The sequence below is a fragment of the Penicillium diatomitis genome, assembly GCF_028827545.1.
Source record: "Penicillium diatomitis strain IBT 30728 chromosome Unknown utg000002l_segment0_segment0, whole genome shotgun sequence".
NCBI lineage: Eukaryota > Fungi > Ascomycota > Eurotiomycetes > Eurotiales > Aspergillaceae > Penicillium > Penicillium diatomitis.
Genome location: NW_026623174.1, coordinates 117,359 through 140,801, shown reverse-complemented (window position 1 = coordinate 140,801; position 23,443 = coordinate 117,359). Strand labels below are relative to the sequence as shown.

At 50.4% G+C, this 23,443-nt stretch overlaps 8 protein-coding genes across 8 annotated transcripts; 2 read left to right on the top strand and 6 right to left on the bottom strand.

Moving 5' to 3' along the window:
* Nucleotides 1–119: 119 nt before the first annotated feature.
* N7539_001297 (putative MFS multidrug transporter) lies at nt 120–2,060 on the bottom strand (the record flags this gene model as incomplete). The annotated part of the gene is made up of 5 exons (XM_056930900.1): nt 120–463; nt 520–1,193; nt 1,250–1,428; nt 1,502–1,759; nt 1,863–2,060. 5 exons carry the CDS (start codon nt 2,058–2,060, stop codon nt 120–122), a joined length of 1,653 nt encoding a protein of 550 aa, XP_056792931.1.
* Nucleotides 2,061–2,730: 670 nt separating this feature from the next.
* Nucleotides 2,731–4,025, bottom strand: N7539_001296 (cobalamin-independent methionine synthase II family protein; the record flags this gene model as incomplete). The annotated part of the gene is made up of 2 exons (XM_056930899.1): nt 2,731–3,698; nt 3,767–4,025. The coding sequence occupies 2 exons, from the start codon at nt 4,023–4,025 to the stop codon at nt 2,731–2,733; spliced, it is 1,227 nt and encodes a 408-aa protein (XP_056792930.1).
* Nucleotides 4,026–6,112: 2,087 nt separating this feature from the next.
* On the bottom strand, nt 6,113–7,491 carry N7539_001295 (methionine aminopeptidase MAP1; the record flags this gene model as incomplete). Its single annotated transcript, XM_056930898.1, has 3 exons — nt 6,113–6,766; nt 6,843–7,241; nt 7,357–7,491. The coding sequence occupies 3 exons, from the start codon at nt 7,489–7,491 to the stop codon at nt 6,113–6,115; spliced, it is 1,188 nt and encodes a 395-aa protein (XP_056792929.1).
* A 554-nt stretch (nt 7,492–8,045) lies between these two features.
* On the top strand, nt 8,046–10,093 carry bna4 (kynurenine 3-monooxygenase; the record flags this gene model as incomplete). Its single annotated transcript, XM_056930897.1, has 3 exons — nt 8,046–8,166; nt 8,536–8,750; nt 8,915–10,093. 3 exons carry the CDS (start codon nt 8,046–8,048, stop codon nt 10,091–10,093), a joined length of 1,515 nt encoding a protein of 504 aa, XP_056792928.1.
* Nucleotides 10,094–10,806: 713 nt separating this feature from the next.
* Nucleotides 10,807–12,659, bottom strand: N7539_001293 (WD40 repeat domain-containing protein; the record flags this gene model as incomplete). The annotated part of the gene is made up of 2 exons (XM_056930896.1): nt 10,807–12,441; nt 12,546–12,659. The coding sequence occupies 2 exons, from the start codon at nt 12,657–12,659 to the stop codon at nt 10,807–10,809; spliced, it is 1,749 nt and encodes a 582-aa protein (XP_056792927.1).
* A 1,095-nt stretch (nt 12,660–13,754) lies between these two features.
* N7539_001292 (cornichon family protein) lies at nt 13,755–14,450 on the bottom strand (the record flags this gene model as incomplete). The annotated part of the gene is made up of 4 exons (XM_056930895.1): nt 13,755–13,847; nt 13,938–14,004; nt 14,100–14,255; nt 14,347–14,450. The coding sequence occupies 4 exons, from the start codon at nt 14,448–14,450 to the stop codon at nt 13,755–13,757; spliced, it is 420 nt and encodes a 139-aa protein (XP_056792926.1).
* Nucleotides 14,451–17,425: 2,975 nt separating this feature from the next.
* N7539_001291 (putative ATP-dependent permease ADP1) lies at nt 17,426–20,813 on the bottom strand (the record flags this gene model as incomplete). Its single annotated transcript, XM_056930894.1, has 3 exons — nt 17,426–17,662; nt 17,724–19,136; nt 19,191–20,813. 3 exons carry the CDS (start codon nt 20,811–20,813, stop codon nt 17,426–17,428), a joined length of 3,273 nt encoding a protein of 1,090 aa, XP_056792925.1.
* A 698-nt stretch (nt 20,814–21,511) lies between these two features.
* N7539_001290 (uncharacterized protein) lies at nt 21,512–22,935 on the top strand (the record flags this gene model as incomplete). The annotated part of the gene is made up of 3 exons (XM_056930893.1): nt 21,512–21,544; nt 21,662–22,125; nt 22,200–22,935. 3 exons carry the CDS (start codon nt 21,512–21,514, stop codon nt 22,933–22,935), a joined length of 1,233 nt encoding a protein of 410 aa, XP_056792924.1.
* Between the last annotated feature and the right edge of the window lie 508 nt (nt 22,936–23,443).

The window sequence follows — 23,443 nt, the reverse complement described above, 5'->3', positions numbered from 1 at the left end:
ACTTAGAGCGATTCACACTTCCCAAGATTGATTTTCGTATCGCGTCGTCATTCATTGGCCAGATACAAGGCAGCCACAGCCCGAATCAACGAAGGGCAGAAGCAGACTCAACCGTATGCTCATCGATTGAGCTTGGCTTCCCGCACGAAAAAGGCGCTGAAGAGGGCAAGAGACACAATGGCGATGATGAAGGCAAATCCCGTATTGACAGCAGAGCCATAGCACCCACGAACAATGTGCGCCACTTGAGGGTCAAGCTTTTTGATATAGTCCAGGCTTTCGCGGACACCTTCCACGATTTGATCAATCTCTTTACTGTTTCGAAGACTCTCCCGAAGACCCTCTCTAAGCAGCTGCTGGACGACAGTGGATGAAAGTGAGAGCCCTATGACAGATCCCAAAGACCGGAAAAGATATGAACAGGCAGTTACGACGGCCTGATCTTCCGGAGTGGCGTTTGATACTGTTACGTTCATTAGCCAATTTTTTAGTAAACCATGAACTTAGGGATTGACTCACTCAAGCCAACCAGTGTCGACGTGACACCAATTCCGTTGCCGAATGACGAAAGGACTGTTCCGATGATCATTGGAATGACGGTAGACAAGATACCACCCGAGAACATATAGACCATGGAGCAACCAGCCGTGAGTAGGCCGTAAGCAACAACAGTCAACCAGAAGTACTTTCCGGTCCATCTCATGATGAACCCAGCAAGAAGTGACCCACAAACACCGGACAAAATGCAGGGTAGAAGGCGCAAACCAGCAGCTGTCGCCGAGACTCCGTCCACAGCCTGGAAGTACAGCGGAAGGTAGAACAAGGCGGCATACCACCCACCGAAACTGAAGAAGTTGCACGAGTAAAGGGCGAAAAAGGTGCGGCTGAAAATGATGTGACCCGGAGCAAAAGGTTCTGCAGCGTAATATACTTCGACCAGAATGAAGGCGATAAAAAGGACCACCGACACGCTCAGTGAAATAATTGTCAAGGGTAGAGACCAAGAAACGTTGCTGCCACGATCAAGCCCCAAAAGAAAGCCTAACACAGCACCAACCAAGATAATGGCCCCGAGGAAATCGACGCGGCGGAGTTTATCCTTCCAGTGAGAGCTTTCTTGCGCAGGTAGATTGAGCAGCAGCGAGACCATGATCCCAGCCAGAATACACATCGGAAATTGAGCGAGGAAAGCCCTACTCAAATCGCATTAGAAGTTCTCGGCGTGAATTAGAGACGAGGAGGTCCTTACCAACGCCAGCCAAGATAATCTGAAAGAATGCCACCCAGAGGCGCTCCAACACCCGAGCCAGTGGCATAGATGAGATTAATGATTCCTTGCCAAAGTCCTCGATCACGCAAGGGAACTAGATCACTCATCAAGATGCTTACGACCGTGGTCATACCGCCACCGCCGATTCCTTGAAAGACCTGTATATTGATCATGTGAGTATTAATCCGGCAATGAATTCAGAATGCTTCCCGCAGGTGTGGGAAGACATACTCGAGCAGCGATAAGCTCATTGATGTTGCGGGCCAGACCACAGCCGAGACATCCAATTCCGAAGATGGCATACCCAGACAACAGACAGGCTTTACGGCCAAAAATATCGCTCAATTTTCCGTAAAGCGGCTGAAACGAAGTCAAAGTCAAAAAATACGAGGTTGCTATCCAGCTAGTCAAATTGAGCGCTTTGAGATCACTTCCAATTTGACCATAGCTGGCCATGATAATGGTCTGATCTGCTGCTGATAAGAAGACCTACATTCACAGCTTTATTAGTCCGATTTGGTCAACTACCCCCATTTTCGTAGCCTGCCAGCAAATACATGAAGATTCAATTATAGATCAAGCGTTGACATACCCCAAGAGAAATCGCAGGAAGCACGTATCGGAGCTGTTTTCTCGCATCAGGAAAGGGGTTTTTTGCCTGTTGCTCCGAATTCCTGGGCTCTCCAGACTCCGCATCTGGCTGAGCAATCGCTCCAGTTGATGCAGGTATACTCTCGATGGTCTCGCCCAACAGCGGGGAATTCTCCGTGATAGCCTGGTTCAACGCCATCTTAGAGATACACACCAGTACGAGCCACCCCTTTCAGAGTCTGACAAAGGTCTCAAGTTACACCTGATGGAAAATATTTGAAAAGCCGAAGAAATAGCGAAGCTGCTGCTTGTTCCACCGAAGCCCCCATATAGTGGCACGTGATGATAAGCAGCTTCCCCTCTCTACTTTCAGTTCCACCATCAACAGTCTGGCGAATCATCGCGGGTCTTTGCACGTTGGGCAACTGCCCGGACCGGACGCCGGCGCCCCCTCGGCAATGACCGGTTGTCGCGGCATTACGATTCGATCAATAGCTCGATCTAATCAGATGTGACTTCGTTTATTCCGATCGCACAGCGCGTTTTGCTGCGAGGACAGAGTCGTGTGCAAGAGAAATGCAGAGAGGGAATTGGCACGACAGACCATGCGCAGCTCTCCAATAAGAGTAGTTAATCTGGAACGAGATCAATCTGAAAGGTTATCCTCAATTGAGTCATGGGGTCTTCGCATATGTAAAAAAGAAAGAAAAAAGTATGTACATGCTGATCAATTCGACTGAAAGCCGAAGGCGAGTGCAAAATGTTGAAAGGGATTACATGTCGTCGTGTCACATCAATGTTTTCTCATCAGTGTTGAATGATCGAGAGAAAATGAAAGGAAAGATCATGCTGAAGTGCTCTCATTCCGCTTAGGCCTCACCCCAGATCTCGTCGGCGATTTGCCGGACGAGCTTCAACTTGTTCTTCTCATCGTCGAAGCTCAAGGGATAGCCGCTCTCATGAGTACTGAAGCCACACTGTGGACTGATGCAGATGCGCTTCAAGGCCTGCTCGCGGGTCTCGCCACTACCAGAGGCTACAAAGTCAGCAGCCTTGTAGACTCGCTCCTTCATCGTTTCTTTGTCCTCCAGCTCACGTAGCTTCGTGCTGATAATTCCCACCACCACGTTCTTGTTCTTGGGTAGGAACTTCAAGGGCTCAAAACCGCCAGCGCGCTCGGTATCATACTCAAGGTAGAATGTATCCACATTGAGGTTCTCGAACAGTTTCTTTGCGATTATATCATAGGAACCCTCGGCGAAGTGGCGGCCACCGATGAAGTTACCACGGCACAAGTGGATACCGGTATGCATGTCAGCAGGGATATTGGCCAGGCAGTCGTTGTAAAGCTTCACATAGGCATCGAAGAGATCATCGACACTGCCAATGTTATCCTTGTCTTCTTCCCAGCCCCGACGGAAAGACTTGGAGCAGAAGTACGCCATGCCTGGATCGTCAAATTGCACATTCCGCAGACCAGCTTTGTACAGTGCCTCGAGTTCGGCCTGGTAGACCTCAGCCACTCCGGCGAAGTACTCCTGGTCATTCGCATAGGCCTCGGGGCTGTACGCTTTGCCCTGCTTATAGCGCATATGGAACCAAGCGGGGGTAATCATGGTGAGCTTGATGTTGCCCCATTCGTTTTCCGGGAGGGCTGCTTGGACAAGCTTGAGCTCATGCAGGTTCGAAGTAGAATGCTCGACACTCCAGGACAATTTCGAGCCAGCAATGACTGATTCTCCGGGCATGACATGGTGGTCCTTCTCGATTAGACTGACGACGTCAGGGTGGTACAGTCGGAACATGGAGGCGTCGGCATTCTGCAGGCGGGTAACACCTACGGATTGTGTCGAATGTTAGAAGAGATTCTCCCTCTCTCACATCGAAAACTCGCAAATGGCTCACCTTGGAATTCATCCCACATCAAGCCCCAGAAACGGGTACGGTTGAATTCACCCGACGTGACAGCCTTGTAACCGAGATCGCGCTGAACTTGCACCACATCGTGGATGGCCTTCTTCTCAACGGCAGGGAGACCAGCTTCTTCTTCCGTGATGCCCGTTTCCCGGATCTTTGAACGCACTTCCAGCAGGTTGCTGGGCCGGAGCAGAGAGCCCATTTGCTCGGCCCGGAAAGGCGGTGCGCTGTGAAGTGGACGAGACATAACGGAGAATGGGGGGATTTCCGGGCCTCAGTTGGGTCAAGTTATTGATGTGATTGATGAGAAGCTTGCCACAAAAGAAAGCAGCAAAGAATGACACTTATACAGGAGCTTCCAATCGGCGCAAATGAGAGAGTATGAGCTCAGGGATGAAAACAAGAGTGATGGGGGGCGGGGGAAGAAGGGAAAGAGGAAGTAGAGCGTAGTTTAGTAGAGGGAGCTAATAACACCACACTAACCAATCTTCAGGTCACACATGTGGAGAGGCTCTCCGAGTCCGGAGGCGAAGCAACCGACTCGATGCCCCAGGTGGGGCTTTCCTTCGACTACACAAGCGTTTCTGCACAGTCTTCTCTAACTGTAGACCGTGCCACACATATGGGTAGTTCAAGGGAGTCGGAATGGTCCAATTTTCAACTCGGTACATACAATACTCTGTAGCTTCAGTGGACCAAGGACTTTGCTCAGGCGACCACCCGCAGGTGGCGCGCGGGTATGTGCGAGAGGGCCTGATGGGACAGGACTGCGCTTTTGACCCAAGATGTGATTTGAGGCGGCATTCGTACTCCTTGAATATACAAGTGATCGCCTGAATTAACATAAGTCCTCAATACTGTGTCTGCATTCTGCAATATCATGCGCTTCACAACAACTCAGTGGAAAGCCGAGAATTCGTACGAGTACGATTGATGATGTGCATATCCGAGAGAACTGCCGAGCCCCACATGAGCTCCACAGCCGAACAGACGGGTGTCGGTCAGGCGCCCGCGTGTATTCAGGTTGTTTCTCAGCCCCACTTGTCCCCCACATCTGCACGATCAATCCTGAGTAGTACTACTATTACTGCAGCAGTGCAGCTTGCCAGTTCCTGCTAAGTTCCTCCTAGCCTGTCGTTGAACGTTGTGGTATCTTGATATTGAAATCAGTTTACACCCACCACATATAATATCGACCACCGGATTTATCTTGGTAACAAACTCTCTGGGTCAACAAGCAACGTTGGACTGAGCATACACTCATACAGTCATGCACAAGGTATACAAGACGTACTGTGAGTATGAAGTTGTATAAAGTTATAAATTTATGAACTAGAAGTGTAAAATTCGCACAATATGTACCAGTACTAAGTCGAGTTTAACTAAATCAATCTGGCGGAGGGTGTATTAGCCCCACACGAATGACAGTATTAGGTGAGTATTGTACTCAAAATTGAAAACACTCAAAGCAATACCTCCACTCTTCCCATCGCCCATCACAAATCGCTAGCTACGTTATACCTACTTGGAACATACGGTGACCATCAGCATGAGTGCATTGAGGGAGATTGCGGAGAATGTGAGAGGATACAGAAGGTTTGTAGTTTGTAATTTGTACTGTACACAACACACACTACTAGTACTGAGTACTGAGTATTGAGTAGTGGGTACTGAGTCTACTGACTACATACATATTCTGTGATTCTACTACTAGCCATGAGGTCTCGACTTGATCGACCTGAACAGAGTACATTGCACAATTCAAGTCATAAATATTATCCCAGATTGACAGGTCAGGACGGCATGGGCAACGGCATGCGGTATGAAGAAACGATCAAGTCCCACATTCATCGAGTATAGTGTTACCAGCCAGACAGCAGTAGTGAGGAGTCAAGGACTTAGGAATGGGCACTGGTCAGTCCAGATGACACGTCGTTGTCTTGCCGTCATTGTCCAGCAAACCAAAGTCACACCAAGATGTAGCGGATCGAAATGGGCTCATTCGCGCCTTTGTGGTTGCTTCAGCTCCATCCAATCTGGATGCTGATAAGACCGACCTCGAACATCCATCTCGCTTTTCAGGTGCGGAGGACAAACCCCGTTCATAGGTTCTGACTACTATCATTGACATTCCGGTCGAAGGGTAGATTATCGCGATGCGAAGGAGCGACTCGCATCGGGACAACCTAGACAATTGTGTGGCTACCACGGTGCTCATAAAAGGGGTGGAATTCGGGGATAAGTATATATAGATATGGCATTTTCTCTCATGGCTGGGATGGTAAATCCTCATATAAATGTCGGTGTAACCGGAATCGCTTGCGCAAGGGCCACTTAGTTGCCATTTTCTGTGGACGGCATGGGCACAGGACCTCCCGGTGAGTCCGACAAACGGGCTGTAAGGACTTCCACGCCATCCTCCGTCACCAACATAGTGTGCTCAAATTGGGCCGACAGCGAGCCGTCGGCGGTGGTACTAGTCCAGTCGTCCGGCCAGGTGCGATCACGGTGAGTGCCAATGTTGATCATAGGCTCGATTGTAAAGCACATGCCAGGCTTGGCTGTGCCGACAGCTTTGTTCTTGGCATAATGAGGAACATTGGGAGCGCAGTGGAAGAGTTGATTGATACCATGACCGCAGTAGGTCTTAACCACGCTGCAGTCACGAGATTTGGCGTGCTTTTCAATCACATTTCCGGGATCGCGGAACAGCATGCCCGGCTTAACTAGCTCGATCGATTTCTCCAAACATTCTCGGGCGGTTTCCACGACGCGAACAGCCTCTGGGTTTGCGAGAGCCTTGTCGCCGACGTAGTAGGTCTCATTAATGTCACCATGGAAGCCCTTATGGTAAAGTGTCACATCGATGTTGACAATATCACCGTCCTCCAGCGGCCGTTGATCAGGAATACCGTGGCAGATGGTCTCGTTGACGGACGTGCATACGGATTTAGGGAAGTGCATGTAGTTTAAGGGGGATGGATAAGACTGATTGGCAGCCCCATCGATGGTCAGCAGCAGACACGGTTAATAGTAGACAGGTGCGGGAAGATGTTCTGCTTACATCGCGCTCGACGCAGGCCTTATGGACAACCTCGTCAATATAATCGGTAGTAACACCAGGCTTGAGCGCACGCGCGGCAATATCAAGAACCTCACGAGCAAGACGGCACACAACGCGCATCCCCTCCTGTTCTTCCTTGTTCAGGATCTTGATCTTATGCTGTCCCCACAGCTTTTGTTCGGAAATGGGAATGCCGCCCTTGGCATAGTCGGGATGAGGAATGGATTGAGGAACGGTACGCTTGGGCGAAAGCGGATAGACAGGTCGGAGGGCGCCGCTATATTGGAACGAAGGGAACGGGTTGAAGTGACCGGTGGCTGGATCAGGTTCAGAAACTACTTTTGGAGGAAAGAGGTTGGTGAGGAGATTACTCTTCTTGTGGATGTTCTTATGCTCGCTCTAATCGAGATTCAAGATGTGAGGTTAGTCATGGTATTTTTCAAAGGTTTGAGAGACGGTTCACAGGCCCTAGTGCGCGGAGCTGCTTGTCCTCGAAGGAGCAGATACGACTCACCCAGCTTCTCTTGAAGCAGTCTTGTGAGCAGAAGAAACTGTCTGTGCCCATTTTCAGACACGTCGGACACTGGAGTGTGCCAGCGTCATTTGGGCAGTCCACGCCATTGCATTTTCGAGTCGCGACAGCCGCCATGATGTTCCTGAGTGGTAGGGAGGGCGACTTGTCTTGGATAGTGCTTTCAAATGTTGGGATTGATTGCTTGCGCCAGGAACAGTTTCCGAAAAAAGAAAGACAAATCCCCGCGGCCCCTCGGACTTTGAGTCGCCTGCTAGTCCAAAACAGGCTTAGTGCAAATGTTTTCCCATCATTTATAACCTCAGGCCATCCAAGACGGATAAGGGCGTAAGGCCACAGCGAGATGCGTAGGAAACGTGAGAAGTTGAGGGCCTCATGCATGAGGCGTCAAGGCAGAGGTATGGCATCATCTGAAGAGTGCATCGGAGACCCGGCCTACCCGCCCGCGGTGGTAGGTAACCTCCAGACCCGTCGAAGCACGTTAGATGAGTCAGCCAGCTCTCGGTCGATCTTTTGGGCTAGACTACTGCATCGGGCAATTAGATGACCGATAATCTTTCGCACGTGACAGTGTCAGATCGATTTATCCGGGGAAAAGGGCCTGGTTGTGAGATGAAGTTTTGTCCATATTGATCTCTTTTCAATTTCATTCTTCAATTCTTTTTCGAGCCATGGCCACCTCTACTTCGCGACAGAAGGTGGTGATTGTTGGTGCAGGTCCAGTGGGCGCGCTGGCGGCGCTCTATGCTGCATCTCGCGGCGACGAAGTTGAAGTATACGAGTTGCGCGGAGGTACGTTCTCCAGGACCTTATTCTCAAATCCTACTGGCACATTTTCCTACTGTGTGCGACGGAGAGAAAAAGATGCGGCGGAGGTAATGCGTGCGTCAATCTGGTGCCACAAGGGCCGTCATGCGATCGGAAAATTGCATTACACTTTGCGACGACTGGGGCCGATATCGTCCCTGGGCACCATGCGATCTTGAACATAAAGCTCGTATGAAGGTCGCTCGTGGACAGATTGACTATCTTGATTATGCCCATTGCTCCGGTCGATCCAAGCATACTGATGCCGCTTTCCTTTCGATTCGCACTCAACATTCCTGATGTCCTTGTCACGGGGAACAAGTTCCCAAGTTAATTTACATGCCGCATCCGTAGATCTCCGCGATCCCACGACTGTACCGCTCAACTTCACCAAGTCGATCAACTTGGCACTGTCGGAGCGTGGTATCACTGCGATTCGGCATTCCCAGCGCTTAGAGCTCATCGAAAATGTGCTTCAGGGTACCATCCCCATGTACGGGCGGATGATCCACGGCCGAGACCGAGGCCAACTCTGGGAGGCTGCTCAAGCATATGACGTGCATGGTCGGGTACGTGCGAACCTGAGACCCTGCCTTTTATGATATTGCCGATCCTATTGCTTGGAGTATTGCTCGTATCGTCTTGAGTGCTCATCACTCATGGGCGCTACATGCATTGTCAAAGACTGGGATCAAATTGCCAAGAACCTGATCACTAACTTCTCCTGCTTCAGGCAATCAACGCGGTGGATCGCAGTACTCTCAACAATGCACTACTTGATGAGTTGGAGCGAGAGCCGAATGTCAAGCTCTTTTTCAATCATAAACTGACTGGCGCCGATTTCCGCACGAACAAGGCATGGTTCGAGCGGCGCATCCCCGGTGAAACACCCCAGCCAGACAATCTGGGTGTGGCCGGCCGTGTCCCTGAAATTGAAGTATCCTTTGACTTTCTACTCGGTGCCGATGGCGCCCACTCGGCAGCTCGCTTCCATATGATGAAATTCGCCCGCGTCGACTACCAACAAGAATACATCGATACTCTCTGGTGCGAGTTCCGTATTCCACCTTCCGAGAATGGTGACTTCCGCATCTCCCCAAACCACTTGCACATTTGGCCGGGTCGTGAATTCATGTTCATTGCGCTCCCTTCGGCAGATAAGTCCTTTACTTGTACATTATTCGCACCATCTGTCCATTACAACACCTTGGAAAACGCACCACAGGATCTTCATACTTTCTTCGATCGGCATTTTCCCGGTGTATGTCCCGAGCTCATTGCGCCCGAGGCCTTGAGCGAACAATTCAACCTAAACCCCCATCTGCCCCTGATCAGCATCAAGTGCAAGCCTCATCATTTCAGCTCAAGCGTGGCGATCTTGGGTGACTCCGCGCATGCGGTCCTGCCATTCTACGGCCAGGGACTCAACGCCGGTCTCGAGGATGTCCGAGTTCTCTTCGAACATCTAGACAAGCACGGGGTCTACAACAAGGACATTGCCATCTACGACCGTAACGAGAGACGTCAAGCAGCTTTCCAGGCCTACACTGATTATCGCTGCGAGGATACCTACGCCATCAACGACTTGTCTCGTGAGAACTACTTGGAGATGCGCTGGGGCGTCAAGTCCCCGTTGTACAGATTACGCAAATCGATTGAGGAAAGTCTCGATCGTCATTTCCCGTCCCTTGGCTGGAGGACGCAGTATGCCCGCGTCAGTTTCAGCAACGAGCGTTACTCAGAGGTCATCCGTGCGGTAGCTCGCCAGAGTGAAATGCTCGGTATCGGATTGGGAGTCGCTGTGTTGGTGAGTATTGGTGCAATCTCCTTGCTTGCATGGAGAAAACCGCAACCTTTCTCACTTGCACGCTTCCTACGAGAATCTGTCCATTCTCTTTCTCGGCGTTGGTGAAAGGTTATGAACAATTATTTGAGAATAGCGTGCAGTGGGCAAGATACCTGCAGTCGAGTGTGTTTCCCGTTTGAATGTCATTAATAGAGCTCGATAGACAATCTCCCATCTCAATCTATAAAATGATACAGTGATTGAAGGCATTTGCGTCCTGGATACATTAAGCCGCAGCGTGCACAAAGGGTAGGATCTCTCAAGTGTTTTTGAGACCTCGATGAGGCTGTCCCGTCTCACCTACCTTACTATCTTAGCTGAGGGTCGAGGTAGGCATGGATTACTACACAGCATGCTTGACTGTGCAATGCGGTAGCAAATTCTTGAGTACACGTTACGGTTTGAAATTCCGAATTTGCAGTCCGATTCTCCAGATTCTCCGAGAACCCTGCAATCAGGGCTAGAGCCTACCTAGACATAGACCAGTATAAACTCGAGTATTCAAGCTAAGATCTATCCATGCATTCCAGTGAGCCTTCATCTGACAACCGGACATTGGGTCACCACGGCGGATCACTTCGCGTCGCAAAATCTTCCGAAAGGACGTAGTACAGATAGGCCTCATAGAACCAACACGAAAGTCAATCGGAAAGTCGGAAAAGGCTGATGTTTATATCTATCTCGATAAGTGTACTGCTCAACAGTGTACCAGGCTGCATCTGGAATGAATCATAGCAACAAGGCAAGGTCCATGACAGCCAGGTCCCTCAACAGTTATCTTAGTCCCAGTACTTGATAACGCCCTCCAAGCCACCCGTCGCAACCTTGCTAGTCTCTTGCGGATGCCAGTCCAGACAGGTCGTAGCGCCTCCTTCCTTTCCACCTGCCATGATCTTATGATACATTTTTCCGGTCTTCCAATCCCAGAAGCAGACAAAGCCACCACTGTCACCTGATGCGAGGAATTGACCATCTGGTGAGATCTTAATATCAATGCCATAGCCAGCATTGTTGTGGCCGCGGAAGCTCTTCTTGCGATTTTGTCGAAACTTGTCCGTGGCGCCGTAGACCACAATTTGATTGTCACCCGACTGGAAGGCCACATATTTGCCGTTGGGGTGGGGAGTCGCCCGTGTCAGAGCGAACATGTAGGGCTCAGCGATGAACTTGATCGGTACAGGAATACCATATTCCCAAGCACGGAGGGACTTGTCATCGGAAGTCGAGATGAATCGTCGGTTGTCGTCGACGAAGGTGATGGTGTTGACGGCTGCCAAATGATGATTGTACTCCTGAACGAGTTCGCCTGATCGAGTGTCAAACTGAACAATCTTCTTGTCTGACATACCAGCCACGAACTCGTGTGAATGTTCGGCACCCGGGTTGAAACGCACAACGTGCGGTGTCTTGCCGGTGGAGAAACGTCCCAGACATTTGCCATATTCCGTGTCCCAAAGCTTAATCTGTCTGTCAAAGGAGGCAGTCAAGAAGGTCTTCCCGGTAGGATCGAAGTCGGTATCGGTGATGGCCTTCGTGTGACCTGAGAATGTTCGAAGCAGCTCCCGGGAGTGATAAACATCCCAGATCTTGGCCTTTCCATCCGCCGCAGAAGAAAGCAGCAGATGGCCAGAGGTCGGGAAAAATCGCAATGAAGTGATCGGCTTTGTATGAGACTTCCAGGTATGCACCAATTTCTTGGGCACGTAGTTTTTCACGCTGCCCACTTCCTTCTTCAGATCGATATCCAAGTCCTGGGGAACATGCATGTACGTTCGGCCTTGGTAATCGAACTGCTCAGAGCCATGGAATTCAGTCGTTTCCACCTTGGAAGTATCTCCCTGGTAGTCGGTGGCTTCCTTGCGCATGGCCGGCAAAGGTGCCGCAGGGGCCAAGGTCTCATTCTCCTCTTCCGCCCATTCCTCATCACTCCCAAGCTCGCGCTCTTCTCCCGAGCCCACCTCAATCTCCTCGTACTGCTGCTCATTGTTGTATTGGGCCCAGGGTCCAAGATAAGCACCCTCCCCCTCCACAATGCTCGAGTCGCCCTTCCTTTGTCGCTTTGCGCGCCACGCAGCAGAGGCCTCCTTAGTCGGCTTCATCTGCACCACATCCTTCCCGCCAAATTGAGCGACCTTTCCCAAATCTCCCACGAAATGGTCTGGCGCAGTTGGATTGCGCGTGTACCCCAGGCTCTGGAACGTACGATGTTGGGCGGCAAATGTCGCCTCGCTGATGGCTGCCTCCTCCGCAAATCCTGTCGGGACATTCTTCCGCTTCACACCGTTTCCAGGTCCTGCTGGTTTAAAGGGATTGACGGGGCCTTGGGATGGCCGTGTGAGATCATCGTATGTGGCGTTGTAGGTGAGGGCTTGCGACGAGGTATTGGCGAGTGTCATCTGCATATGCGCTTGATCCTGTGGGATTGTTAGTCTTATCATCATCTCGAAGAAGAATCGTAGAGATACGCGATCTCTATTGCGAGCAACGCCATGGGAATTGCCCGGAGAGGGAACCAAACCTCTGTATTGACTTCTGGAGCGGCGACAATCTTGGTCGCAGTCGTTACTGAAGGGTTGGGCGCTGTGGCGTCATCGTCGCTTGACTCGTACCCTGCACCTAGTAAGGAAGCCATTTTTAGGCTTCGAGCTTTGAGGGGTTCTTTTGTAGAGTCGGGTCTGCAGCGAATACGTGGAGACTGTATGAAAAAGCAGTATGCAGGAAGGTGGTTCAGCGCGCAAGCGGATTCATGGGGAATTTTACTGGCGTCGGGAGACCCGCGCAGCGAAGAACAACCCCCGTCGGTGGGAGCGGTAGAGCTCGGGCAGCTGGGCGTCGCCTGACACTTTGGTGCGCCTCCAGTAGGACGCCCATCACCGGTCATCAATCGCAGTTCGCAGGTACCGAAAATGAATTAGGAATATAGGCTTCTTGGGTTCAATGTGTTCTTGGGTTCAATGTATTCTCAATAGGCTACTAGTAGTAATAACAACCTGGGAGATTTGAAACCCTGTATGTGTATAATGATCAGTCGGCTTCCAGCTTTTTTTATTACAACTCCATCTTCAATGATCAACAACAAGCGTAGCTTTAGTAGATCGAGAGTAAACAGTCCACCATACAGCGAGACATGTGTAGTATACTGTATTGCGTCCCACCGTCCCTTCTTCGTCACATAATAGCAAATTTTGTATGAACAGCTCACACCTGTTGATATGGCAACATGGAAAGGCGAAGGACAGGCGGATGAAGTACGCTTAGAATTTCAAAGTAAAACATACAACATACGAGTAGTCACAAGGTTCCTGGATCATTGATAACAATCTCTATAAAACTCTTCTCATGATATAAGCAAACCAGATTTCTTGTCGGGAGCCGCATGTCGCGACCGCAAGAAAGTGGTCTAGCAAGCACACTCTTTGCCCGATCACCGTCCCCAGTGACCATCCATCTAGAGCATATGACACATTCATCTTGACACATTAACCCGTCAAATCGTATCCCTACACCAGGCTCAATCTCGACAGAAGGAATCAGTAGGTAGAGACACCGAGATAGGAAGCACGGCAACCGCCGGAAGGCTGTGCTGTCGCCTTCGATCAGCGACACACGAATACAGGTATAGATCCCACATCACTTCCATGAACAGGCGTCCTCCAGCGATTACAATGTCCGCCAAGCGAGCTAGAAGGCTCGGGGCGCATTGCGTATTCCCCACACATGTTCAAGATTAGTGGCCTTCATCGCGGATGAGGGCAACAATCATGCTGTAGAGGTAGAAGAAGAACATCAAGAGGTGGAAGCCCAGTTTGATAAATGACTCCTATGGTGAAGCACAAAAACAACCGTCAGACACTGAGATCGAGAGAGAAAAGACATAACCGGACAGGGACGCGGTTGCAGGGTAACACACCTTCTTGTGGACATTCAGCTTGCGGAAGATCTCAGTCGCATCCAACAGATGCTGGTTATCATAGATCCTAGAAATCCAGATGGAACAGATTAGAATGGCGTCCAGTTACCCAGTATGGGTGCCGCAGAAGGCATTATTCGAGGGACCATGGACAGAACGTACTTCTTCGCGTTGAATGCCAGAAGAGGCAAATTGAGGACAATCGCGAGCCAGTAGCCGTTGATCAGGAAGAGGAAGGTCAGGAAAGCGTGGACGGCAGCTTCGGGGATAATATAGGCGTTGAGGCGATTGCAAAGGTCAATGGGGTTGATGTAGTCACTATGGACGAAAAGGGGAAATCAGCATCAACCGGGTCTATCTCGAGGTCTGGACAGGCGTTCACGCGCAAAGATTCGAAGCTGTTACTTACCACTCAAGATCGCTGTACATAATGGTGAAGAAGACCTGAAGGAACAGGTTGACCGCATTGATCAACACTGCCAACAGGTAGAGCCATGCTTCGCCGGACATCATGGGCGCGACGTTCACTCACACCGGTGAGCTGAAAGATATGCAATTGGAGGGCTGGTAGGTAGTCGCTCGAGTTAGTGGGATGGCTTCCACTCAACAATGGTGTGCAGACTTGAGGTTCAGGAGCTTCAGTAAAGAGATAGCGAGAGGGAAAAAGAGAAGGGAGTGAGGGACCGTAATTGTCGTGCGGCCCGCAAGGCCGGAATTGGGGACGGGGTTTGTGGGGTCCGACGTCGCGAGGAAAACGGAGGAATCCCAGAGACAGTGTTGGGTTCAAATAGCCAAAGATAGTGTTTTGAATATGACTTACAGTATGTAGTCGAGTTCAGACTCCAGTGGAGAGAATGTGTGTGGAAGCTGGTAGCGATGGGCGAGAAACAGAAAGCTCGGAGAGGTTGGGTGGGTGGAAGATTACATGTGAGTAAGGTGACCTACTCGTTCTGGGTTAGTCTAATTAGCGAAATCTTGCCCGCCATACTACTTCGAATGGATCAACGACGAATTACTCACAACTTCCAAGCGACACTGTAGGAGACACCAGATCTTAGTTAACGAAGGAGCCCCGTGTGCTCTGAGCGTTTTACCAGAGACGTAAGCACCAAATCTGGGCAGGGAAGAGGGAGAAATAGGCCAATCTCACAGGCGTTTGAGTCGCATGAGAATGACGTCGAACACGTGCGCCGCCGCATTCCAACTGCCTGCGACCAGTGACACATGCCCTCCTCACGTCTTGCTTCAACTCAAGCTGCGGGGAGTCGTATCTGTGATCTTGCTTATTCTCGCCTCCCCCTATAGGTACACTTAAGCGATTGATAACAGCAACGCTCAGCTGCAGAGCGATCCGGCCTACTCATCTTGACTTGACATTGCACCAATCCCAAAGCTCACTTTGCGGTACTTCTCTCACTGAGTAGCAGCTCCATGCGAAGTACCTATCACCTTCGCAGTTCATCAAGTTCGCAATGAGCGACAAGAAGACTTCACGGTCTTGAGGCTTCATCCAGACTCACCGGGCGAGGCGGGAACGTAGAGGCCGCCCAGTGCCCGTGACGTCGCAGGCCAATCGAAATACTCTGAAGACGGTGTCAATTTCTTCAAGCCAGGTACTTGGCGTGTAATATCTCCGATTTGACGACACAGTTTTGAGCGGGCCCTCTTGTACTTAACTTCCCCAATACATTTCCAAAACATCAAATTACTCACACTGGTCTTGGTCGTCCGCTTTCACTGAAATATCCTCGGTAACAGCCCACATAATACCGGTACTCTTCATGCCATCCGTGTTCGTGAAGAACGGGGGCCGGCAAGGAAAATCATCGAAATGTGTTGCAATGAACACAGCAGATTCATCCATGTCCTGAAAGCCGAGTCAACTTTCTCTCTTGCCCGCAGAAGGAGGTCCACTGTGAGACCGATCCTGTAATGAGATTGCATTATGGATGTGCTTGGAGGCGGATGGTAAAGTTGATGGGCAGTGAGTACAATGGAGTAAGAAGAGGAATCGAGGAGGTGATGAAAGCCCCGGGTATGAGAAAGAAGGAGAGAGAAATGGATAATGGTGGTTTTGAAAGGTAGAAGAGGCTCGGCCTATGCTGCGGGCAGTATAACCAGCTCAAGGGGCGATAAACCCCAACGTCAATAAAGCTTCTTGCTCGTGATCCAGCCAATATGTTATCAATGGAATAGAAGAGTAAGAGGGATTGACTGTCTCAGATCTGTCGAGGAATAAGTTGGAACTGAAGTCGGTGTTAGTGTCATCCGTAGGTGAGGCAAATGAGAGGAGCTGTCACATTGGTGAGTTGCGAGTTACAAAACAGACACACGGACGAGGGAAAAAGGGAGTGGAAAGCTGCGGACGACGGCAGGGACAGAATCTGTCATACTGTCATGACGAAGCTGGTCTTTCACCGGGCGAAAATCTCGATAGAGACAACTTCACCAATGCCATATGTATTGGGATAGATACTAGTCTGAATACTGGATTGAATACCCGTGCTACGGAATAATGGGTGATCTGAATGAGTATCTTGCATTCTTACTTTGAATATACGGGTTCCGTGTGTCAGAATGAGTTTCCATCAGGATCACTGCTGTCATAGCATATCTCGAGATACCTCGAAGATCCAGCCAAAAGATATTGTGACCGCAAGAAGAATGTGACATCACTTCGCTCCATAGAGTCCGTTCAGAGATTCGGTGACTGTTGACGGCTACTAGTGTAGGTAGCGTGGCTGGACAGTAAGACTTCGATGAGTGATAGCTCATAACACTAAAGATGAGGCTGACGACCCACTAGACATCCAACAGTACGTTGGCATGTTCAATGATCCGAGATACTCAGCGAGGCACAACCTAAGAGATGTCAATATCATGTGCATGAAAACGTCGTATCCGAAACATCATCCACAGCGGGATCTCGGATTGTCAAATTGATGGAGAATTATGCACTACTTCACCCTTCTTCTACTGTGTATTGTGTACTCAGTGGGCCTTGGTTTCAGGCAGAGAGCGACTTACCTAGCTGGTCCAATTCCCAATGCAAGACTTCAAGAAAAATATGTCGAGGGGCTGTCTCTTTCTGAATGATTCGTCACTAAGGTGATATTTTCACGGAATTGTAACCATGGGAGAGAAGGAGCCTGTTGAACTACGCGGGACTTCATCTTCGGCCGTGGAATTATTGAGGAATCTTGAAGCTCCACAAGCCCCACTTACGAGTATTTTGAGTCTTCTGTGTACACAAAGCCCAGTGAAGGAATTCCACTGAAAATCAAACACAAGGGGAGTGGGTAGGCTTGGGACCTACACTGAATTATGAAGCAAGACTGGAGTGATAAGATATTGCAAACAAAACGCCAATCGATTCCTTTGTGACAAGGAGAAACAAGCAGCCAATCGAGTACGGCTGTCACTCGAGCCAAATGAATCGGATAAATGGGTGTCATTCGACAGTAAAATTCACATTCCAGATGGGCACTTTACCGCTTCTCCACAAGAAGGAAGTGCATCGCAGCGTACGCGATAATAATGAAGGCTCCAGAGAAGATGGCCAAGCCCACGACATCTTGCCAGTAGGCCAGCGTGTTAAATCCAAACGCACTCAAGATGGAAGCACCGGGGACTTCAATGTCCAGACCGTACTTGTGGTCGATCAAAGTCAGGAACGTGACCTCGTTGACAATAAGCGCCTCGAACCCGTAGTGGAAAATAGAAAGCTATGATCTTCAAGTCAGTGGACAATATTCTTGTGAAGAGACAAGGCTGAGCGATACTCACGCTTTGCAACCACAAGGCGGATGCAGGAATCGCATCGTGGTTCAGCAAAAGACCGGCAAACAACAAGCTAAAGAGCATCACAAGACTGCCAATCAAGTTTGCCACGCCACCGTCCCGGAAGATGATACCAATGAAAAGGCATATACAGGCCGCGGCCAGGTTGAACAGGACGAGGATTAACATGAAGCGGAAAAATTCGGGCCAAGCGGGGATCAGTCCGGTCATTGGATATACGATGACGCCCATGATAATGGGCGGGATAAGCCGAAGAGGCACAATGTCAAAGACAACCTTGGCAGCAAAGTAAGTGACTGGATGGTAGTATCCGTTGGCTCGTTCCCGCACAAACAAGAGTCGCTCTGTAGAGAAGACGGTCAAGCTTGTGAGGGTACTGAAGCCAAACAGCGCCAGAATGAAGAAGAAGAGACCCAGCCGATTCTGGAAACCCTTGATGTCGTCCGTCAACCCGTAGAATAGATATCCGGAGAGAACGGCAAGCAATATAGCGATAGCGTAATGCGTAAGCATCAGCATAGGATTGCGATAAAGGTTACGCCAGGTGCGTTGGGATAGGATGAGGAATTGACGACCCAAGCTTATCCGAGCGTAGCTGCCTTGTCCATTACCAGAGCCATTCGCCAGGTGCGAGTTGGTAGAGCCATTCGCAGTCTGTGCCGATTGAATGGCAGAATTGATTTCATCCTGGACGGCACGGCTAATATTAGAATCGGCATAGCTGGCCACCAGTACATCAAGATCAGTCTGACCAGGTGCCGGAGGAGGTAGCTGATCCGGGTCGTCGAGAATTTGTGGAGGAACGTTTCCAGGTTGGCGATGGAGCCGAAGCCACTGCTGAGTGTTTTCCGCCACGTCGAGCGTAGCATCTTCTTCATCAGTCTTAGGCGTGGTGGGCCGTTCCTGGTTGCTTCTTCGAGAATAGAGCTGGCGATCCTGCTGCTGCTTGAGGGACACCCTTCGGCTATTCTTTGGCCGCCTTGTTGGCTCTGCCGTCATGCTTGAGTTGTCCTCCATGCTCACGTTGGATGCGCTGGCGACAGATTTGACCGCCCTGAGGCTGCTAGACGCTGTCTTCGGTGGAACATCATGAGATTCTGTTGCAGGGCCAATGTCATCACGATAAGAGGTTGTTTCACTCGCATGCATTGTCAAATCGACCAGGTAGTCTGCGATGTTGAACCCAGGAGGGCAGGAGTATCCAATTTGGTCGAAGTATTGCTGGCACTTGGAGAACGGGCCAGAGTAGACCGTTCGACCACGAGCGAGGAGAATCAACCTGTCAAACAATGCAACGATGTTGGAGCGGGGTTGGTGGATTGTGAAGATGACAGTGCGATTATATGTTTTGGCCAACGTCACAAGACACTCCACCACGTTGAAAGCATTGTATGCATCCTACCCTTCACATTAGCATCAGACTCGGGCAAGTTTTTAAGATTCGTGACTTACCAGTCCGCTCGTCGGCTCGTCCAAGAACAGGATACTAGGACTTGTAACAAGCTCGCAAGCAATACCAACACGGCGCTTCTCTCCGCCAGATATGCCGCGGCCCTTACCCTCCTCGGATCCAATCAACTGGTCCCTGATATGGTAGATTCCCAACTGCTTTTCCACTTCATATACCTTCTGCTCTTTGATCGCCCGGCTCATGTCCCGCGGTAGTCGCAGAAGAGCACTGGTGAGAATGGTTTCATGCACCGTCAAAGTGGGCAGCATCGTGTCTTCTTGATCGACGAAGCCTACCATGCTCTTGAACTCACTATCGATCATTTTCTCACCGTTCACGTAGAAGTTGCCTTGCACGATACCGCGCTTGTTCTTGCGGGCTAGAAGATCCAAGAAGGTGGTTTTACCCGCACCAGATGCGCCCATAATCGCGGTGATCTGCCCTGGTCCGGAAACACCGTGAATACCGGAGAGAATTTCCTTGCCATTCAGATAGTACGAAACGTCATCCCAATAGAGTGCTGCAGGGCGATGCTCAGCCAGCAGTCTGGCAGACTCGTCATCGGAGTCATCGGATAGAGACAAACGAAGGTACCCGCGTCGAGCAGCCCGACGAGAAAGATACCAGAACAACAAAATGACAGCAACCACGAAGAGAGAGCAGCCAGCGATCACACCAGCAATCAAAGGCGTGTTTATTTTCTTGATGGGTCGTTCGTAACCTGGTAAATCGGTTTTGTAAAGACATTCTCCCGAATTGCAGCTCAGGAAAATACTCGGGTCACCGAACACGCCGCTGATCAGGTTGTTCATTTCTGGCTCGGAGAAGACACTCTTCGTGCCCTTCGCAGTCGTTGTGGTGGAGAAAGTGGCCGGCCCTTTAATGACCTGATCGAGGAAGTCACTGAGATCAATCGATCCATTTTCGCCGCACAGGAACCGGTCCTTGATACAGCTACAGTGGGCGTTCTCACACTTGTAATTTGTGATGTTCGTGTCATAATCATTCTCCATGCCCCACTCACAAGTATCTAGCCCGCAGTAGAAAGACTCTTTCTGACCGACCCAGAATTGAAAGTTGCAAGTCTTGTCTTCGTCCTTACAGGAGAAAGTCACCTGGGGCTTCCGGCCATCGAGCTGGTCGAGGATCTTTCGGTTGGTAACGTCGCACATTTGGAAATTCTCTTTGATAGTGACACCCTGTTTATAGCATCGGCCGCCCTCACCCTCGGGCATCATGGCATCACAGGCATTATCGGATTCGCAGACATTGCAGTTGATGCCAGTCCAGCCCTCTTTGCAGTGACAGGTATCGCCCTCTCGCCGGGGACGGTTCTCGCCGTCGGAAAGCGCTCCGCAGACTGGAGTTGAGCAATCATCACCGCCAAAGCCCGGTGGACAAGAGCACTTGCCATTGTACTGATTGCAAGTCGCAAAGTGGGTACAATTGTAGGAATCGAGCTGGCAGTTGAAGCATGGCGGACACTCGGGTGGCCTGTCATCGAGCAGAGGGTAAGGAGATCGGGGGACCAAGGTCACATCGTAGACATCGCTCCAGGATGCTGCTGGGGTAGCGCAGCAGACGAGAGCGACTACCGGGAAGAGGAAAGCGTATGCCGACCGCATGGTATCACGAAGTGATTAGTCTCTATTTCGGACGCACCGTGATGAACGGGGCCCCAAATATGACTAGTGATACAAAGTCGCAGGTTCTCTCAGAGATGAGCCTGAGGATGATCTGAGGGCATTCGTACAACGCGCCAGGGAGGTGCTCAAACAAGAATAAGCGGATGTGTTCGAGCAGACGTTCCAAGTGCGGAGAGGAGGCGGGTCTTGGGCGATGACGCGGGCGGAGACCTCAATGTGGCTAGTCCCGTCAGGTTGCTGTGCCTCTACGGAGCCCTTTCAAGGGTGGACCAGGAACCCGCCAGAGGAAGATAAGCCTTGACTTTGATCGGCATACCTTCAGAGGACCGGACGTCTAATGGTAGGGTCTTCATCGTTGATGTGTTGTGTGACTGCGTCACCACTTGTTCAAATTTGGACCCTGCATGGCTATTCGAGGTAGGTCAAGTGGTCTGCGATCAGGGCTACATCGACATACATGAAGGACGCCGAGACTCGGTGCTTGATGTTGTCCCGGACACTGCTCTGTGGGGTACAGTCCACGTGATTAATTGGGTCATGAGCCTTCAAAGGCATTCTTTTACCCCCGCACGGCTGTTAATCGATGGGACAATGTCAATGAGACTCTGGCGAAATTCTGATCTAGCGTGTCAAGCTTTTCCGAGGTTTGTAGCTCGACAGAGTCGATTGTTTGCAAGATGGTGAAAATCGAGGCATTTGCCGTGGAACAGGTAAGAGAGCCCATCCCCGCATGAACGCTAAATATCAAGACGCGACCGGACTCGAATCTCAAATCAAGAGACCACTGTTTATGTTGGAAGCATGAACTTTGCTAACAGACTAAAAAGTGGATGGACAAGTATGAGACGACTGCCAAATTCAACACAGCCGAGACCTGTTGCGCGTCTGTCTCAATTGATGATCTTCGTGCTCTCTGCGAGAACAAGGATAAGGATCCGCTGGTCGGACTGCAGTCGATGAAGCTTACCTACGGTGCCATTCGGGGCTCCGATCAACTGCGTGAAACGCTCAGCAATCTTTACTCGGCTAAAACTCCTGGATTGACCAGTAAGGAGAGCATCTTAATCACCAACGGCGCGATTTCAGCCAATTTCTTACTGTTGTACACCCTGATCGGACCTGGGGACCATGTGATCTGCCACTACCCCACCTACCAACAGCTTTATTCGGTCCCTGCATCACTAGGCGCCGAGGTTAGCCTCTGGAAGGCGAATGAATCAAAGGATTGGCAACTTGATCTCGACGAGCTGAAATCGCTTATACGCCCGAATACTAAATTGGTTATTATCAAGTACGTGGCTCACTGAAGTAATCCACCTCTGATGGTAGGGTTGATGATGCTGATCAACCACTGTTCCATCATAGCAACCCCCAAAACCCGACTGGTGCTATTGTTCCGCGCGACACTCTCCAAGGTCTAGTTGAGATTGCTCGAGAATCTTCTATCACGCTCTTCGCAGATGAAGTATATCGACCGGTGTTTCACAACATCAGCCCAATGGACCCTCAATTTCCTCCGTCGCTTCTCTCCTTGGGCTACGAGCACAGTGTAGTGACTGGGTCGGTTTCAAAGGCCTACAGTCTAGCTGGTCTCCGCGTGGGGTGGATCGCATCTCGCAACGAGTCAATCATCGAGGCTTGTGCTAGTTCGCGCGATTACACCACGATCTCAGTCGGTCAGCTCGACGATGCCATTGCTAGCTTCGCGCTTGGCCCGGACTGCATTCACAATCTGTTGAGACGCAATATTGAGCTGGCGCGAACTAACCTTGCTATCTTGGAGAAGTTCATTGAGTCTTACCGCTGGGCTTGCGATTGGATCAAGCCTCGTGCTGGTACAACGGCATTTGTCCGATTCAACAAGATGGGCAAGCCAGTCAATGACGTAGCTTTCTGCGAGATGCTACACGATCGAAAGGGCGTGATGTTTGTACCCGGAAGCTTGTGTTTCGGAGGAGGTGAGGAATTCCGAGGGTATGTGCGCATTGGGTATGCCTGCGAGACTCATGTGTTGGAACAAGGCCTCGACAGGCTCCGAGATTTCATGGAAGACGACTATGATGATGTTCCTGCACTGAAAAAGGCTAAGTCGTCTCAATAGGCTGCCAGCCTGTGCGCAAGTTGTCGTGGCCTCGGACATGTACAGTACATATAACACAACAAATGGGACCCATTACCATATCCCGAGACTCGCGGTAGCACCTACGATTTCATCACTAAGGACAATTTAGAATCTCAGGCACTTCATTCGGTGCAGAGTCAAAAACAGCATGCCGCTTTATACCGTAATCGAGAGGAACCAATTCAGGACGTCAGGTGACACAGGTCGGTCTGTACCTATCTTGACACATGATCGACATTGACGGAGGAACGGGTACATCCGCCCATGAACCAACCTAATCCATGCAACTGCCGTATTGTGAAAGGTACTCCATCATGTGGGTTGACAACAATTCCATGATAAGGTATTCAGAAAAGCGACCAGGTCCCTGGGCCTACATCGATAAGCGGATAGATGACATGCGGACGTTTTATATCCGCTCACCTTGTGAGTGAGAGGTTTTACGCGTGATGCAAAAAATGGAGACGAAACAAAAATAACAAGGCAC